The sequence below is a fragment of the Crinia signifera genome, chromosome 9 (genome assembly GCF_055691185.1).
Source record: "Crinia signifera chromosome 9, ASM5569118v1, whole genome shotgun sequence".
NCBI classification, from domain to species: Eukaryota; Metazoa; Chordata; class Amphibia; order Anura; family Myobatrachidae; genus Crinia; species Crinia signifera.
The window spans coordinates 128586146-128604743 of record NC_139225.1 but is presented as its reverse complement, the minus strand read 5'-3'; the positions used below and the strand labels follow the sequence as shown (position 1 = coordinate 128604743).

General features: G+C 45.5%; 1 protein-coding gene across 4 annotated transcripts in view; it reads left to right on the top strand.

The window, feature by feature from the left end:
* Positions 1 to 18542, top strand: part of DPF1 (double PHD fingers 1) — an 81798-nt gene extending 63256 nt beyond the window's left edge. For all 4 annotated transcript variants that reach the window (XM_083159755.1, XM_083159753.1, XM_083159754.1 and 1 more), the window contains exons 8-12: positions 10153 to 10203; positions 12079 to 12198; positions 13472 to 13584; positions 14384 to 14465; positions 18085 to 18542. In XM_083159755.1, the coding sequence (XP_083015881.1) occupies positions 10153 to 10203; positions 12079 to 12198; positions 13472 to 13584; positions 14384 to 14465; positions 18085 to 18155 (437 nt within the window). In that variant the 3' untranslated portion in view covers positions 18156 to 18542. The remainder of the gene's footprint in view (positions 1 to 10152; positions 10204 to 12078; positions 12199 to 13471; positions 13585 to 14383; positions 14466 to 18084) is intronic.
* Positions 18543 to 18598: the final 56 nt, after the last annotated feature.

The following is an 18598-nucleotide window of genomic DNA, read 5'->3' as shown; positions in this document are numbered from 1 at the left end:
TTTTAAAAATGCCTTAAAATACAAAATTTTGCACAAGACCTCTGGGTCTGGATCAGCCACAAAACAACTCTATAACTCTAATCTAATCTATACATTACTTGCAACAAGAACTTAAATAAAGTAATAAATAGCAAAGCTTACTAAAAAACACCATGAGCATACTTTAAATCCAGTGACATAAAATCGTTATACACAGTAATTGATCACAAAGTAGGATGTGAAGCAACACAATGCTATCTATTAAACCTAACCAATATTTCAAATGCTCCAATAAACTTCGTAATGTGCAATATAGACTTTATCCTCCAGCACAACTACTTTTGGCATGCTGGGGATATCTTTCTACAAGAGAGTGGTATGGTAATGGGCACATCCTTTGCACCAAGCTATGCCCACTTATTTGTACCATGGTGGGAAGACCAGAATATCTGGAGTAATAACAAGTACATTGAGAAGATCATAAGTTGGCATAGGTACATCAATGATTTGTTCTTCAATGGCTCTCACAAAGAATTAAACAAATTCATCCTAAACTTGAATAACAATATTTTGAACCTCGAATTTATGACCACATATAAGGGGGTCATTCTGATTAACTCAGTAAGCTGCGAAGCTTGCAACTTACCGAGACCCTGTGATGCCGCCCTGGCAAGTACCCCGCCCCCCAGACACATCCCCTCACATGTGCCCGCAGCTGGAAAAATCATTTGATTTGAGTGATTTCCCCTGCCTTCGCAAACATAAGTCAGTTGAGACTGACTTATATTTGCAGGCACCGGGACAAAGACATGACTGGTGGCTGAAGTAATTTGACATCAGATGTTCCGGCCCTGACAGGCATTGGCAGCCCGCATACCCATAGGAACGCCCATGGCCCACCGTTACTACTGCCCCTGTCCACCCCTGTCCCTCTTTCCCCTCTGCAAATTGTCCGGTGAGCGAGCAACTCACTGCAACCAATCGCAGTCAGCGTTTTCACATTCACAGAAACATTGGGGTAGGGGCCGAATTCAGTTCCTATGTGTAAATTAGAATCGGAACCATAGTTCCGATTTAGTTATATTCCTGGAACTTGAGATCATTATTAAAGAGAGCGATATTCCAGTGAGAAAGTGAAAGGCAACAATATGCAGACATACACACAATCACCACAGACAATGGATTGGGAACATTCCTGGGGGCCAGAACCGGCATCTGAGGAGGAATTGTACAGAAGAACAAGTCTTTGAACGTCAAGGCAAACAAATGAAAAAATAGGCCTTACAGGAACAAATTGACAAAATTGCAAAATTAAATAGAAAGCAAGTGATCGTTTATATATCCAAACGTCAACAACAACCTGAAGCACAAGCTACATTTATTACTCAATATATTGATAACCGTTAAGAAATAAAAAGAATCAGCTTTTATTTTCCCTTGGACTGGCTGCAAATATAATAACAAAAGTACAAAAACACCATAAAGTCTCCACTTTAACATGTCAAAAAAGCTTTGAAATCAAAGATCACATATTTTGTAAGACTGAGGGCCACTTCCTTCTGAGTCCCCGCTGCAAGCCGGCAGTAACCGCGAGGAGAAGAAGACTACTGTCGAACCCTCTGCCAGCTGTATGTAATGCAACCAATCAGGACATAAGTGTTATTATTTTTTGTCCGGGTGTGTCTGCCATTGGCTTCAGAGTCATACATGCAAAAACATGGCTTGTGCACCGTTACTGCTGTGTTCAGTCTGTATAACCATAGAACACACCATTACCTTGATGTTCTTACTTAAGCAATTGGAAGTTTCCAATTATCTTAATTATGGGTGGGGGGGATTCAATGTCGATTCCGACTGTCGGAACGTTTACTATGTTCGCAATATATCGGCCATTCCAACGTCAATTCGACAGTCGGACTTTAATCTTCTGACTTGCGAAGACATTCTGTCAAAAACAGCCACGGGTTCAACAATGCAGATTCAACTTTTTAGAAGCTCGAATCTGCATGGGTTTCAGTGCGATTGGGTTTCAGTGCGATTGGCCGCATTGAATAGAGGCCAACTGTGGAGGAGACCACCTCACACATAATTGAATTCCCGATTAGAGGGGTTTAAACCATTTGACCAATAAAAACGTCAGCTTTCAGGTGATTTTCTCTAAAAAGCTCATGAATTGTACGCAATCCGCATGTTCACATAATTGGTCAGTTCATTGCCACTGCACATGCATGAAAATGTATAAAGACACGTACGGTGGATGGTTTATACATTGTGGGCCTGATTAAGATGCTGTCACTAATGCATACATAGCTGCGGAACTGTAAAACAACACAAAACACAAACACAAAAGTGTAGCAGCCACCCAGAAAAAAAACAAAATTACCCACCGGAGCCATTGCAACACCTCAGCAACTGTGAATGCCATTGCAATATCCATGCAAATGCCGTAAACTTCCTGACAGTGTCTATGGTTTTGCAAAATGGTGCTTGTGACACATTTGCGTTTTTGCACCACTCCCCATTACCTCCATCAAATGGTCCCTTCCAGTCAGTCACTTAGCTGTTAATTACTCACTGCCAGCAGCATCGCAAAAGCACATTGGGGAAGGCGTAGTGAACTTAAACACTGGCGCAGTCTTTTCAAATATCGCTCAGCTGCATAAAAATCAACTGATCTGAATAAGGCCCAGGGTGCGCACATTATTATTATTATTATCATTATAGTTTTATTTATAAGGCGCCACAAGTGTTTCGAAGCGCCGTACAAAGGAACAATACAGGGAGACAAAACTTGGCATAACATTAAATAAATAACAAAAATAGGAGTACAAATAAAGAGAGCCACAGATCAATACACATTACAGCTTAAAACTAAGTAGTGAGGACTCAATCAACATACAACTAGAGGCTTGAGGCCAATGATGGAGATGAGTATGAAGATGGTCACTGAGTGTTGGAGTATAGGAGAGCTGTGAGTGACATGTGAAGAGAAGTGGGCTTTGACAACAGGAGGGAAGAGGGCCCTACTCGGAGGAGCTTACAATATAGTAGGAAGGGGAGACAGACAGATTACAAGAGGTGCAAGCAAGTAGGTGGTGGCTAGATAGCAGCATAAAAACAGGCAAGTGGTCGGAGAACCAGCTAGTTCACGCAGTGGAAGGGTACGCTTTGATGAATAGGTGAGTTTTCAGTGCCTGTTTGAAGCTTTGCAAGGTCGGGGAGAGTCTAATGGAGCGAGGGAGTGCGTTCCACTGAAGGGGTGCAGCACGGGCAAAGTCTTGTACTCTAGCATGGGAAGCAGTGATCAGGGTGGAGGAGAGACGACAGTCATCAGCCAACCATAGAGGGCGGGAGGGTGTATGAATGGAGATGAGGTTAGAGATATATGGAGCAATGGAATTAGAGATGGCCCTGTATGTGAGTGTGAGGTGTTTGAAGAGGATTCTGTAGGGGAATGGGAGCCAGTGCAGATTTTGTTGATGAAGAGTGGCAGAATTAGATTGGCGGGAGAGGAAGATAAGCCTGGTTGTAGCGTTGAGGACAGATTGGAGAGGAGCCAGTTGGGATCGAGCGAGGCTGGTGACATCATTGTAGTCAAGAAGGAGGGAATTAAAAATGGGTCACATGAGTGTCAGTTGCGGTCAGCTGCATTCAGAGACACACAGCTGAGGGCACAGGCAGCCATAGACAGAGAAATCCACCTACCATAGTGCTGGTGTAAGTTTCCATCGTTAGCGTATAATGACGCACCAAAACAGTATTACAGCGAATAGGAGAGCTAAAAGGGGATGTCTCAGGCCATGCACCTCTGGCTGCAGGGATATACGCAAGGAAAGGAATGCCCATAGGCGCCTCTGTGTGAGCTTCACACACTCGGTCCCATGCATGGGAGATAAAAGTATTTCTTCAAACTTTTTACAAACTTGTATAAAAACACTGAAAATCACTGTATGGGCATTTCTGTGTCTGGAAATACTGGGAAGACTTTCACTTGCTGGCTATCAATTTTTCACTATTAATAAGAAATGCGAAAATCAGCCATTGACCCTTTTTTTTTTTTTTTAAACAATTTTTATTTGTCAAAATTATTTAGGACATCCTAAGTAATATAGAAACCTGAAAGGACATAACGTTACATTAAAACAAACTAGTTATCCATAAAATCTAAGAAATATGGATGTATGACAAAAATTAGAGTAATAAAACATACATTAATAAAAACAATAATAATTATAATAACAACAACATTATCAACATACAGATGGAGCGGGTCTCTTCTTTGCAGGGGATGGCGACGCCAGCCGCCATCCCCCGCCACCCGCCATCTGTATATGCGAAAGGGAGATGCGCGCGCTTCCCCTTTCGAAAGCTTCCCCCGGGTCCTCGCCGGCTTGTCGGAGCCTTCCATAGATTGTACACAGCATTAACAGATACTTCTGATGAAGGATACTTGCGCAAGTCTGGTGTTCCATGCCGTTGCCGGCACCCAGTTCCCACACTGAAACGTGCTATTTCACAGAAAGACAGATCTGGACATGTTCCGTATAGCCAAGATGGGTGGAGGGAAGAGGTCAGGGATCTCTGTTGTTGCGTGGAGATTTCCTGGCCTCTGTGATGCATGACTTGTGTGTCCCCTTGGGTACCAGAAGCCGCCTGATGGTGCCGGGGAAGATTTGATACTGTGTCTGAGGATGCAGGTCATCCCACCCCCTGCTGCATTGCCATATTAGTGCTATCGCTGCTGCTACTGTGTCAGCAACAGTGATAGAAACTCCAGCCACATCTGAATCAGACCCAGTGTAGTTGGAGAACCGCTCAGTCTCTATAGAACACTATGGACTGATTTACAAATTTGGGAGCAAAAAAAAAAAAACAACAGGTAACTGCACAATGGCAAATCTATGTCGCACAGCAGTAACGTGTGCAGAGAGATGTAGATTTGGGTGAAATGTGGCAGTAAATTTCAGTGTAAGTATAGAGCTGTCTGGGTTACATGCGAAAGCAGCCATTATTTACTCTGCATGCAAAACAAGTAAATGCATCCCCATACATTGCAGCATGGTTTGACCCGGTGTGGAGTTAACTTGTTAAGTTTGCTTTGCTGTCACCTCATAATCAGCCTTTGTATGAGGATATCGATTTAATGCCTATAGAGCATTATGTGCTAAGGGCGCAGTTCAGTCTCCACAGTGCGCGTTCTCATGCACTACTTCCTGCCATTGTGGTCCTATATATTACTATAACTCTTGAATAATGCTGATCCTATTCTAGAGCCAGAGCTGGGGCTGGGGTTATACTGTATAACATGATTGGGACCCCAGGTGTCGCAACGGAACACCAAAAAACATAACCATATTCACAGTTACTTGTATGAAACATTTTTTCCTTTTCTTTTCATTTTTGTTCTGTCTGGAAGCTCTGAAGAAATCTAGGTGCACCTAAATGAATTATCATCCATTCATTATATTTTGCTGACATTTGCACTAGTTACCTGTCTTTTGTATTAGTGGGGCAGATCCATGCCTGGGCAGGATACTATACATAGGGAGGACACTGGTATTTTGTGTATTAGTAGGGCAGATCCATGCCTGGGCAGGATACTATGCACAGGGAGGATAGTGGTATTTTGGGTACTTATATGTCAGTTGGGCGCCCACTATAGTAAGTACGCTCATTCCCCCACTATCCATGTCGGCATGGAGTTGATGTTATATAGTGTGGGGAGCGCAGCGAGCCACCGAGCCTAAAGGTGGCGAGCGTACGCGTAAAACTAAGCAAATAGCTTAGTGGGCGGCCAACTAACATGTAAGTACCGTATTTTGTGTATTAGTGGGGCAGATCCATGCCTGGGCAGGATACTATGCACAGGGAGGACACTGGTATTTAGTGTATTAGTGGGGCAGATCCATGCCAGGGCAGGATACTATGCATAGGGAGGATACTGGTATTCTGTGTATTAGTGGGGCAGATCCATGCCTGGGCAGGATACTATGCACAGGGAGGATAGTGGTATTCTGTGTATTAGTGGGGCAGAGCCATGCCAGGGCAGGATACTATACATAGGGAGTATAGTGGTATTTTGTGTATTAGTGGGGCAGATCCATGCCTGGGCAGGATACTATGCATAGGGAGGATACTGGTATTATGTGTATTAGTGGGGCAGATCCATGCCAGGGCAGGATACTATGCACAGGGAGGATAGTGGTATTTGTGTATTAGTGGGGCAGATCCATGCCTGGGCAGGATACAATGCACAGGGAGGATAGTGGTATTTTGTGTATTAGTGGGGCAGATCCATTCCAGGGCAGGATACTATGCACAGGGAGGACACTGGTATTTTGTGTATTAGTGGGGCAGATCCATGCCTGGGCAGGATACTATACATAGGGAGGACACTGGTATTTGTGTATTAGTAGGGCAGATCCATGACTGGGCAGGATACTATGCACAGGGAGGACACTGGTATTTTGTGTATTAGTGGGGCAGATCCATGCCTGGGCAGGTTACTATACATAGGGAGGATGGTGGTATTTTGTGTATTAGTGGGGCAGATCCATGCCTGGGCAGGATACTGTACATAGTGAGGATAGTGATATTTTGTGTATTAGTGGGGCAGATCCATGCCAGGGCAGGATACTATGCATAGGGAGGATAGTGGTATTTTGTCTATTAGTGTGGCAGAGCCATGCCAGGGCAGGATACTATGCACAGGGAGGACACTGGTATTTTGTGTATTAGTGGGGCAGATCCATGCCTGGGCAGGATACTATACATAGGGAGAATAGTGGTATTTGTGTATTAGTAGGGCAGATCCATGCCTGGGCAGGATACTATGCACAGGAAGGACACTGGTATTTTGTGTATTAGTGGGGCAGATCCATGCCTGGGCAGGTTACTATACATAGGGAGGATGGTGGTATTTTGTGTATTAGTGGGGCAGATCCATGCCTGGGCAGGATACTGTACATAGTGAGGATAGTGGTATTTTGTGTATTAGTGGGGCAGATCCATGCCAGGGCAGGATACTATGCATAGGGAGGATAGTGGTATTTTGTCTATTAGTGTGGCAGAGCCATGCCAGGGCAGGATACTATACATAGGGAGGACACTGGTATTTTGTGTATTAGTAGGGCAGATCCATGCCTGGGCAGGATACTATACATAGAAAGCATAGTGGTATTTTGTGTATTAGTGTAAGTAAGTAAGTTTTATTTATATAGCGCACTTTCTCCAACAGGACTCAAGGCGCTTTACAGACATTAAAAATATTAATGCACATACTGCAATACAAAGGGTTATCAGTACAAGGAACAGGCAACAATGGCAGTACAGATGTACATCACACATACAGATATGCACAAGACACATTCTAATAAGGGACACAAACATGGGGAACATATTTACCGAGCTGTGCAGTACCCAGGCAGCCAGCGGAGCCACATGGTGATTGCACAGCCAGTAACAGTACTGATATATATACACTAGATGTACTCTAATGAGGGACACAGACATGGGGAACATATAATTACTGAGCTGTGTAGCACCCAGGCAGCCAATCAGCGGCGCCACATGGTGATTGCACAGCCAGCTAGGTAGCCAGTAACAGTACTGATATATATACTAGATGTACTCTAATGAGGGACACAGACATGGGGAACATATCATTACTGAGCTGTGCAGCACCCAGGCAGCCAATCAGCGGCGCCACATGGTGATTGCACAGCCAGCTAGGTAGCCAGTAACAGTACTGATATATATACTAGATGTACTCTAATGAGGGACACAGACATGGGGAACATATCATTACTGAGCTGTGCAGCACCCAGGCAGCCAATCAGCGGCGCCACATGGTGATGGCACCAGCCAGTACTGTACATATAGAACAGTACAGGGTACACAGAACTAGTCATAACACAATTAAAGCACAATTCTTAGTACACAATACAGCTGAGATATAAGGAAGTGAATGAGAATAGATGCAGGTATAGATTGTAGATGAGTAAGAGAGCTTTAGTTGAAATACAAGAAGAGTGCTGTGAGAACAGGAGGGAGGAGGGCCCTGCTCCAAGGAGCTTACAATCTAGAGGGAGGCAGATCCATGCCTGGGCAGGATACTATACATAGTGAGGATAGTGGTATTTTGTGTATTAGTGGGGCAGATCCATGCCTGGGCAGGATACTATACATAGGGAGGATAGTGGTATTCTGTGTATTAGTGGGGCAGATCCATGCCTGGGCAGGATACTATACATAGGGAGGATAGTGGTATTATGTGTATTAGTGGGGCAGATCCATGCCTGGGCAGGTTACTATACATAGGGAGGATGGTGGTATTTTGTGTATTAGTGGGGCAGATCCATGCCTGGGCAGGATACTGTACATAGTGAGGATAGTGGTATTTTGTGTATTAGTGGGGCAGATCCATGCCTGGGCAGGATACTATACATAGGGAGGATAGTGGTATTTGTGTATTAGTGGGGTAGATCCATGCCTGGGCAGGATACTATGCATAGGGAGGATTGTGGTATTTTGTGTATTAGTGGGGCAGATCCATGCCTGGGCAGGATACTATACATAGGGATGATAGTGGTATTTGTGTATTAGTGGGGCAGATCCATGCGTGAGCAGGATACTATGCATAGGGAGGATTGTGGTATTTTGTGTATTAGTGGGGCAGATCCATGCCTGGGCAGGATACTATACGTAGGGAGGATAGTGGTATTTGTGTATTAGTAGGGCAGATCCATGCCTGGGCAGGATACTATGCACAGGGAGGACACTGGTATTTTGTGTATTAGTGGGGCAGATCCATGCCTGGGCAGGATACTATACATAGGGAGGATAGTGGTATTTGTGTATTAGTGGGGCAGATCCATGCCTGGGCAGGATACTATGCATAGGGAGGATTGTGGTATTTTGTGTATTAGTGGGGCAGATCCATGCCTGGGCAGGATACTATACGTAGGGAGGATAATGGTATTTGTGTATTAGTGGGGCAGATCCATGCCTGGGCAGGATACTATACATAGGGAGGATAGTGGTATTTGTGTATTAGTGGGGCAGATCCATGCCTGGGCAGGATACTATGCATAGTGAGGATAGTGGTATTTGTGTATTAGTGGGGCAGATCCATGCCTGGGCAGGATACTATACATAGGGAGGATAGTGGTATTTGTGTATTAGTGGGGCAGATCCATGCCTGGGCAGGATACTATACATAGGGAGGATAGTGGTATTTGTGTATTAGTGGGGCAGATCCATGCTATACATAGGGAGGATAGTGGTATTTGTGTATTAGTGGGGCAGATCCATGCCTGGGCAGGATACTATACATAGGGAGGATAGTGGTATTTGTGTATTAGTGGGGCAGATCCATGCCTGGGCAGGATACTATGCATAGTGAGGATAGTGGTATTTGTGTATTAGTGGGGCAGATCCATGCCTGGGCAGGATACTATACATAGGGAGGATTGTGGTATTCTGTGTATTAGTAGGGCAGATCCATGCCTGGGCAGGATACTATACATAGGGAGGATAGTGGTATTTGTGTATTAGTGGGGCAGATCCATGCCTGGGCAGTATACTATACATAGGGAGGATAGTGGTATTTGTGTATTAGTGGGGCAGATCCATGCCTGGGCAGGATACTATACATAGGGGGGATAGTGGTATTTGTGTATTAGTGGGGCAGATCCATGCCTGGGCAGGATACTATACATAGGGAGGATAGTGGTATTTGTGTATTAGTGGGGCAGATCCATGCCTGGGCAGGATACTATACATAGGGAGGATTGTGGTATTCTGTGTATTATGGGAATGTGCTGAACCGCTGTAGAACTTTCTGTAGTATTACGGAGACTATTCCTGTCTCTGTATAGGCACATTTCTTTCCCATCCCCCATTTCTATGTCTGTTTCTCTAATTGAAACAATAAATCAGGGAGAGATGTATTAAATCCACACTGCATGTTTTTGGCGGTCCCTCTGATGCAGACAGTTGCTATGGAAACAGTGGAGTGACAGGGGTAGGTTATCAGTTTGGGTGATGACAATTCCCCCTCCCTTCCAGCTTCCCAAAAATAATCACAACTCCCACTTAACCCCCTCTGTGCCTGCCTGTGTCACACATGTAATAGTTCCCCATAGTCCTGACTTCAGCTTTTCTCCTTCCCAGACTTCTACAAAGAGCTTAACTGGGTGCCGGAAATGCAGCCGCGACATACAGGTGAGGAGGATACGTGGCCTCTGCTGGACAAGAAATGACAGGTTTTATTGTCACTGACCTTTATTGTACAGTATGAAGGGTGTCATCATCATTATTATTGTCATCTCTGTATGTAACATCAGCTTAATCAGAGTTTCTGCCATTATATATTTTTATCTATCGGTAATAACTTTCATGAATTGTTGTACTTGTAGTTCATCAGAAGTATTTCCAGCCCAGCAATTGAATGTAGCAGATATAGGGCCTTATCCTGGTCCATGCACAACGCTGCGAAATTCACAGCGTTGCATGTGGATGTAGCGCAGCCCGCACGGCCGCTTAAACCCCCCCTCGCACACTGCATTCCCCCCGCAGGGGCCAAATCATTCGCTCTGGAAAGTAAGTCTATACTGATGATGTCATGTGACGTCAGCTGCCCTCCCATAAATTGCTGCCTGGTCCCCTGCGTCCACCCTATGCCCGCCCCCTTCCTGCCCATCCTGTTGCAAACGTCCCGGCGAGTGTGAAACTCACCTAATTAGTTTGCACACAATCGGCCGGGGAAGCAAATTCACACCTGAGCGATCAGGTCTGAATCGCCCTCATAGTCGGGTCCAGCTAGGAGAAACAGCCGGCCAGTGCAATTCGCATCACTAGTGGTACTTGCTGATTATATGGATGCTACCAGTCATTCTGCTATCTTGGATATGGGTGGCACCACTTGGCACGGGATGAGCTCCTCTGCTGCAGCTTTCCCCTTGCCTCCTCACCTCCCCTCCCCCCACAGTTCCCACCCACCACCCTTTGCATGCTACCCACCTCCTTCACAATGTTCTTAAACAGCTGGCAGGAGTGGGTTATGCTATGCTAGGTAGACCAGGTCTAGGATGACATTCATTAGGTCGACACCTTATGGTCAACAGTCAGCAGGTCGACACCACTGAATGGTCGACATACTCATGGCCTAAAGGTCGACACAAGTTTAAAAAAAAAAATTGTCCCAAATGTCAACACAGTAAAAAAAAGTGTACTGTGTCCCCTCGCGTGGCTGGCCATGCTTCGTGCACAGTGCATCGCTGCGCTCGGCACACTATTTTATACTCCCACCACGCCGTAGTGCAGGGCTGGGCAATTGCGGCCCTCCAGATGTTGATGAACTACACACCCCAGCATGCCTTGCATCAGTTTCAGCATGGCCACATAGCAAAACTAATGCAAAGCATCCTGGGATGTGTAGTTCATCAACATCTGGAGGGCCGCAATTGCCCAGCCCTGCCGTAGTGGATGGTAGGGCAAGAAATACCACCTGTTGACCATTAGTATGTTGACCTACTGACTGTTGACCATAGGGTGTTGACCTAGTAATTGTTGACTTAGATATGGTCCACCTCGGGTCTGGATACAGCAGGAGTGGCAGGGCCCTTGGAGAAGTTGGGCAGCACTGGGATTATGGGCACTCATCCTAAATGCCATGGGAAGATAATGCTTGGGTGAGGGGTAGCAGGACTTCGGTCAGGAGCACACGATCACCGCTTGCTTTTGATATCTGAATGACAAATGTGCAATAGTGTCTGTATAAGTCACAAGTATCCCGTTATCTAGTGCAAAGTACATGACACGTCCAGTAGGGTGATGGAAATGAATGGTATATAGTGTACACAGATTTTATTATTAATCTCTGAATTATTGAGGTGGGACTAGTAAATTGTACCATAGTTGCTATTAAATATGTGCTGTATGGACAGTGGGACTTCTGCCGAGGAAATAAGGTTCTGTGGATCTTCAGGAGATGTTTTTAATCAGTGGGATGGGGGACATCAGGTGAGATGCGAGTTCGGGCAGTTGTCCATCTCTGTCATTCATGATGAAGCTCACATTCTATTTACTGTTTTTCAGTTAAGAAAGCTCCTGACGGCTCAGTCATTGCCAATGGTTATTGCGATTTCTGTCTAGGAGGCGCCAAGAAGACGGGGTGTCCAGAGGACCTCATTTCCTGCGCTGATTGCGGTCGCTCTGGTAAATAATGGGGGAGGAGCTTGGGGGTGCTCGGATAGCATCCATACAATAAATGTTAATGTTTTTACTGAATTTAGGGTGTGCTTATGAAACCAACATTATTCCCCACTCAGTCCTTTTATTGTTATATATAAAAATGTTCATTGTACTTTTACATTCAGATGTTCCTAATCACTAATTCAGTAGTGTACATTTGTTCAAAGTGTTTTGTACATTTAAAGGGAAAATCCAAGACTGGTTACAGCGACATGGAAACATTGAACTAACGTTATACTGGTAGATGAAGCAGATCATTTTGCCATTTTCATGGTTGTCTTCCATTACCAATTGGTTTTCCTTAACGATTTCTGTAGAGCTCTTTCTAATGCTGCTTTCACATTGCCTAAACGTTTAAGACCCAGTATTTCAAAACGGTATTTAAAACGGGTCTGAGTCACTTAACCCCTTTCACATTGCAGGTGCAAACCGTTTTAAATAGCATGTAATACCATTCACCCATTTAACCCCCAAGGAACACGTTTCAAGCCATAGAAATAGAGCCGTTAAAGCACCCTGGAGCTTTCACACTGCAGCTCTACTCGTTTTATAAGACTAAATAAAACAGCAGTTTACCGTTTAAGAGCTGCAGTGTGAAAGGGGTACAAGTTTTCTCAATTTTCTGTCTCTCTGCTTCAGATTAGGCCTAGATATGTCCCTGATTAGCTAGATACCACCGGTGTCCCCTATTAACTAGATACCACCGGGGGTTCCCGATTATCTAAATACCACCGGGGGTCCCCGATTATCTGGATACCACTGGGGGGTCCCTGATTATGTAGATACCACCGGGAGTCCCTGATTGTCTAGATACCACTGGGAGTCCCTGATTGTCTAGATCTAGACGGAAATAAAAATCAGTTTAGACAGACTTTTTTCCCTTTGGCTACATGTAAGAGGATGTGTTCAGGTACACCAGCATGGCAGTAAGGAGATCCGGCGGCAGGGGGGGGGGTGTAAGGGCAGATGACTTACATGCCATGCATTGCCACCTACAACTGTGGGGATGTAAGGGGGAGGTTCTCATGTCAGCGTAACACAGGGGTGGGTTGGTGGGTTATTCAAAGTTGGCTGGAAACATTATTACAGGCAATATATATTTCCATGAGCACATATGGCGATTTACGTTCACCATAAGGATCTTGGTGTTTTTACTATACAGATAAGTGGTTCTGATATGATGACTCAGTGATGTCTTATGTTCCTGCCCTGTTACTGAGATCCCTTATCTCTGCAGGTCACCCCTCCTGTCTACAATTCACTGTCAATATGACAGCGGCCGTCAGGACCTACCGCTGGCAGTGCATTGAGTGCAAGTCCTGTATTCTCTGTGGCACTTCGGAAAATGATGTGAGTACACCGCGCTGTTGATGTCCTATCTGTCATTCGGAAAGTTACTCTGGTGATGTCATTTGACCAGCACATTACAGCAAATATACAAAAATGTGTGTATACATTGGGCCTTATTCAGACCTGATTGCTGCGGCACGATTTAGCGGCGCCCAGCGTTCACCCTGCATAACCTAGCCGCTGCCCCATGCTAATCTGCAAATTGCTTAGCATGGCTTCTGAAAAGTAGCTCAATTAAGGATTCGCTGTAAATCCATTCACAAGATATTTACCATTGAATAATGTTTTCAGTGTGCCTAGCCCAGGACTTATTCCCCGTGGCTGTGATAGAAGCAGTCGGATCGGGGCAACAGCTGACGTCACGTGACCCCCTCACACACCTGGGCAGGCCTGCGTTTTCCCTGACACTCCCAGAAAACATCTAGTTACCAACCCCAAACGCTGGCTTTCTGTCAATCAACTTGCATACGACCAGCATAACCGATAATTGCCCGGACTACGAATTTGCTGCTGTGCGATCATGTCTGAATAATCCCCATAGCTACACAGTATTCCTGCCAAAGCGAGGGTATATTCAGCCATTATGTTAGTGTTGTACTGCGTGATTATGAACGTTTGGTCACACAAGATACGTACACAGGATTACAGTGATGGTGTGAAGTGTAGGTAATCAATGTGTTGCTGACGTGTGAGAAAAACAGAACGTTGTGATAAATCATATGGTTTTCTATTTCTGTGACGGGCCACTGGTTGCCTGTGACGTATCTGTACAAATTGAATAACCGTTTTCCTCCCACAGGACCAGCTGCTGTTCTGCGATGACTGTGACCGGGGGTATCATATGTATTGCCTGAGCCCCCCAATGTCTGAGCCACCAGAAGGTGAGGGATTTGTCTTGTGGTGAAATGGAAATTGTCATTGGTAATGGATTCAGTGCCAGGAAATATGTCATTGTGTGCATTGCACCAGAACCTTTCGGGGAAGTGACCAAATAGGTTCCTTTAAACCAGACGCTCGGGGTTAAATTTACTAAAGTTTCTAAAAGTAGATGGGAAGACACATGGAGTAGATGGGAAGACACATGTAGTAGCTAGTAGAACACATGTGGTAGACAAATGGACACATGGAGTAGATGGGAACACACGTGGAGTAGATGGGAAGACACATGGAGTAGATGGGAAGACACATGGAGTAGCTAGTAGAACACATGTGGTAGACAAATGGACACATGGAGTAGATGGGAACACACGTGGAGTAGATGGGAAGACACATGGAGTAGATGGGAAGACACATGGAGTAGCTAGTAGAACACATGTGGTAGACAGATGGACACATGGTGTAGCTGGTTGGAAACTTGGAGTAGATACAAGGACACATGGAGTAGATGGATGGGCATATGCAGTAGATTGGTGGAAACATGGAGTAGAAGGGACCACACATAGAGTAGATGGATGGACACATATAGTAGATGAGAGGACACATGTTGTAGACAGGAACATGTATGGAGTAGACAGAAATACGTACAGAGTACATGGAAGCATACGTAGAGTATCTGGAAGCTTACATGGAGTAGGCAGATAGAAACTTGGAGAAGATGTGTGGAAACATGGGGTAGTTAGTTAGGCACATGCAATAGATGGATGGACACATAGAGTAGATGCATGCACATAGAGTAGCTGGTTTAACACATGAAGCAGATACGAGCTCATAGATAGGCACCCAGGGACACCTAACAATCAAGGATGAAGTGCCTCGGTAGGCAAGTTCATAGACCTGTACACATAGACGACTAACATTCAGGGATGGGGTGCTGTTGCTGTAGAATGTGAGCTCACAGACCGGCGCACATAGACACCTAACATTCAGGGATGAGGTGCTGTAGAAGGGGAACTCATTGACAAGCGCACATGGACACCTAACAATCGGATGAGGTACTGTAGAAGGTGAGCTCACAGACCGGCGCACATGAACACCTAACATTTAGGAATGTGGTGCTGTAGAAGGCGAGCTCACAGACCGGCGCACATAGACACCTAACATTCAGGAATGTGGTGCTGTAGAAGGCGAGCTCACAGACCGGTGCACATAGACACCTAACATTCAGGGATGAGGTGCTGTAGAAGTAATCTCGAAGACTGGCGCACATGGACACCTAACATTTAGGAATGTGGTGCTGTAGAAGACGAGCTCATAGACAAGCGCACATGGACACCTAACATTCAGGGATGTGGTGCTGTAGAAGGAGAGCTCACAGACCGGCGCACATGGACACCAAACATTCAGGGATAAGGTGCTGTAGAAGGCGAGCGCATAGACAAGCGCACATGGACACCTAACATTCGGGGATGTGGTGCTGTAGAAGGCAAGCTCACAGACCGACGCACTAGACACCTAACATTCAGGGATGAGGTGCTGTAGAAGGCGAGCTCATAGACCAGCGCACATGGACACCTAACAATCAGGGATGAGATGCTGTAGAAGGCGAGCTCACAGACCGGCGCACTAGACCCCTAACAATCAGGGATGAGGTGCTGTAGAAGGTGAGCTCATAGACCAGCGCACATGGACACCTAACATTCAGGGATGAGGTGCTGTAGAAGGTGAGCTCATAGACCGGCGCACATGGACACCTAACAATCAGGGATAAGGTGCTGTAGAAGGTGAGCTCACAGACCGGCGCACTAGACACCTAACATTCAGGGATAAGGTGCTGTAGAAGGTGAGCTCACAGACCGGCGCACTAGACACCTAACATTTAGGGATGAGGTGCTGTAGAAGGCGAGCTCATAGACCGGCACACATGGACACCTAACAATCAGGGATGAGGTGCTGTAGAAGGCGAGCTCCTAAGCAGCCCATACACGCTGCAATGCGAGCTGTGCATTCTGTGCTTTGAGGTGCGCGCTCCCGCAGCACCTCATCGCACAATACAAAAAGTATGTGCTTGCACAGGCAATGCAATGTGATCCGTGCTTGTAAAGCACGAAACGCACTCCCGTATCAGGGCGTGTATGGGCAGCAATAGACAGGGGCACGTGAACACCTAACAATCAGGGATGAGGTGCTGTAGAAGGAAAGCTCTCACAGTGCTTCTCTGGATAAACCGTAATTCACAGCATTTTAACTACAGGAAACCTCTGGATGTCGGATACATTTCTTTTTTGTTTTCAAAGCACTGAACAAATACCTCTTTAGAATGTCATATTTTAAGACCACTGTCCGGCTTTTTACAGCCAGTCCATTAACCTTACAGAGAAAAAAGATCTTCCACACTATTCCAGCAGCGATCGTTATATCTCTATATAAATATGGACGCGTTTCCTCTCCCAAACGGTCCCACTATTTTATGGGTTAATACATATCGGACATTATTCAGGTCCGATCGCAGATATCCTGCGTTCGCACGGGGTCCGATGTTTATGCTGTGCGCATTTGCATACGCTGGGTGCATGTACCCAACACTGGGGTCGGAGAAGGGGTCGTGATGCGGCGGGCAGCCCTATTACCATATAGGAATCCCCAGCAATTCATGGGCGTTTCCATGACAATTCATGGGCGTTTCCATGACAATTCATGGGCGTTTCCATGACAATTCATGGGCGTTCTCATGCTAATGAGGCAGTGAAGAGGGGAGGTTGGAGGTTCCCCCTGTTCTGCGCATGGATGTTACATCCAACCAACCAGAATAACCCCCATGGTCTTAGCGAGCGTTATTCTGTATCAGTCTGTTATAACTGTTATACAGTAACTCATGGTATAAAATAGAGATAGGCAAAATATTTATCCAGTCATTCCTGAGGTTCTTTTTATTGAAAAAGCAAGAGTTGTCTATGCACAATTCAGGACCGCTCGCTAAGCAGCGCCCATGTGCTGCTTAGCTTAACGCCGCCTGGCCGAACGCTCCCAAGAGGCGAATCCCCGCAGTAACATGCAAGGGTATGTACACAAACACATCTCCTTGCATGCAGCCAACCATCTAATGATTTCGGATCATTACGAATGATCCTGAATCGTCTTGAATATTCCTGACATGGCAGCTTATCAGTTAGAAGTAGGAAATGCCTACTAGGGATGGCCATCGACCATCGATGATTCTAAATCATTGATGGTTCATGGCCAATGTCTAATACTTTTGCCATGGATGTGGGGAGAACCAGATGGTTTCCCTCCATCGCGTGAATAGCAAAACGATGTTTTGCTTTTATTTCATTTTTTCAAAGTGCCGGGACACAGAAAATAGCTCAACCCCGACACCCGTGGAGCCCCGCCCCCTGTGTTTTGATTGGCCCACAGGCCAATCAATCAAATACAATGGATGACCATCGATATGTAAAATTTATAGATGGTCATCCATTGCATAGCTAAGCACCATCGATGGCAATGGAAACGATGGCCATCCATAATGCCTACATCCCATAGGCTAATTGCTACCTAGGGGCACAGGACTTACAGATGGTGGTGGTCTGAAAATGACCTATGACCTGCATTTTCTTGTTGCAGGGAGCTGGAGCTGTCACTTGTGCCTGAGACAACTGAAGGAGAAAGCATCGGCCTACATCACATTGACCTAACGCGATTGGCCCTGGAGGACAGAGATCACTGATTCCCTCAGTCTGGTCTTGCCTATTCCCAGAATCCTCTGCTTCTTTCATTGCAGCACTACAGCCCTTTTCCCCGCTCAAGTTCCTCAACAGTATAAAGTAGTTTTTTTGGTTCAGCTGTGTGATGATAATATGAAGTAATGACATTATGCTCCTATTTATTTCTCAGCTACTCTCCTTTTAACTGCCCGTACAGTGGTCTATTTCTCCTGCCTTTTATATTGTGAGCTTACTGCAGACTGCAGCCCAAAGAGATTGATCATAGAATCACATGAACACTTTTACTGTGTTATATGGGTAAAACCTGTAACATTTGTATCCTTTCCTTTTAAAATGCAGCATGTGTTTAAAACACCAGTCAGATTTTCTATATCATTGTTTGTGAATGACCTGGTACATCAGCCATCCCTCCC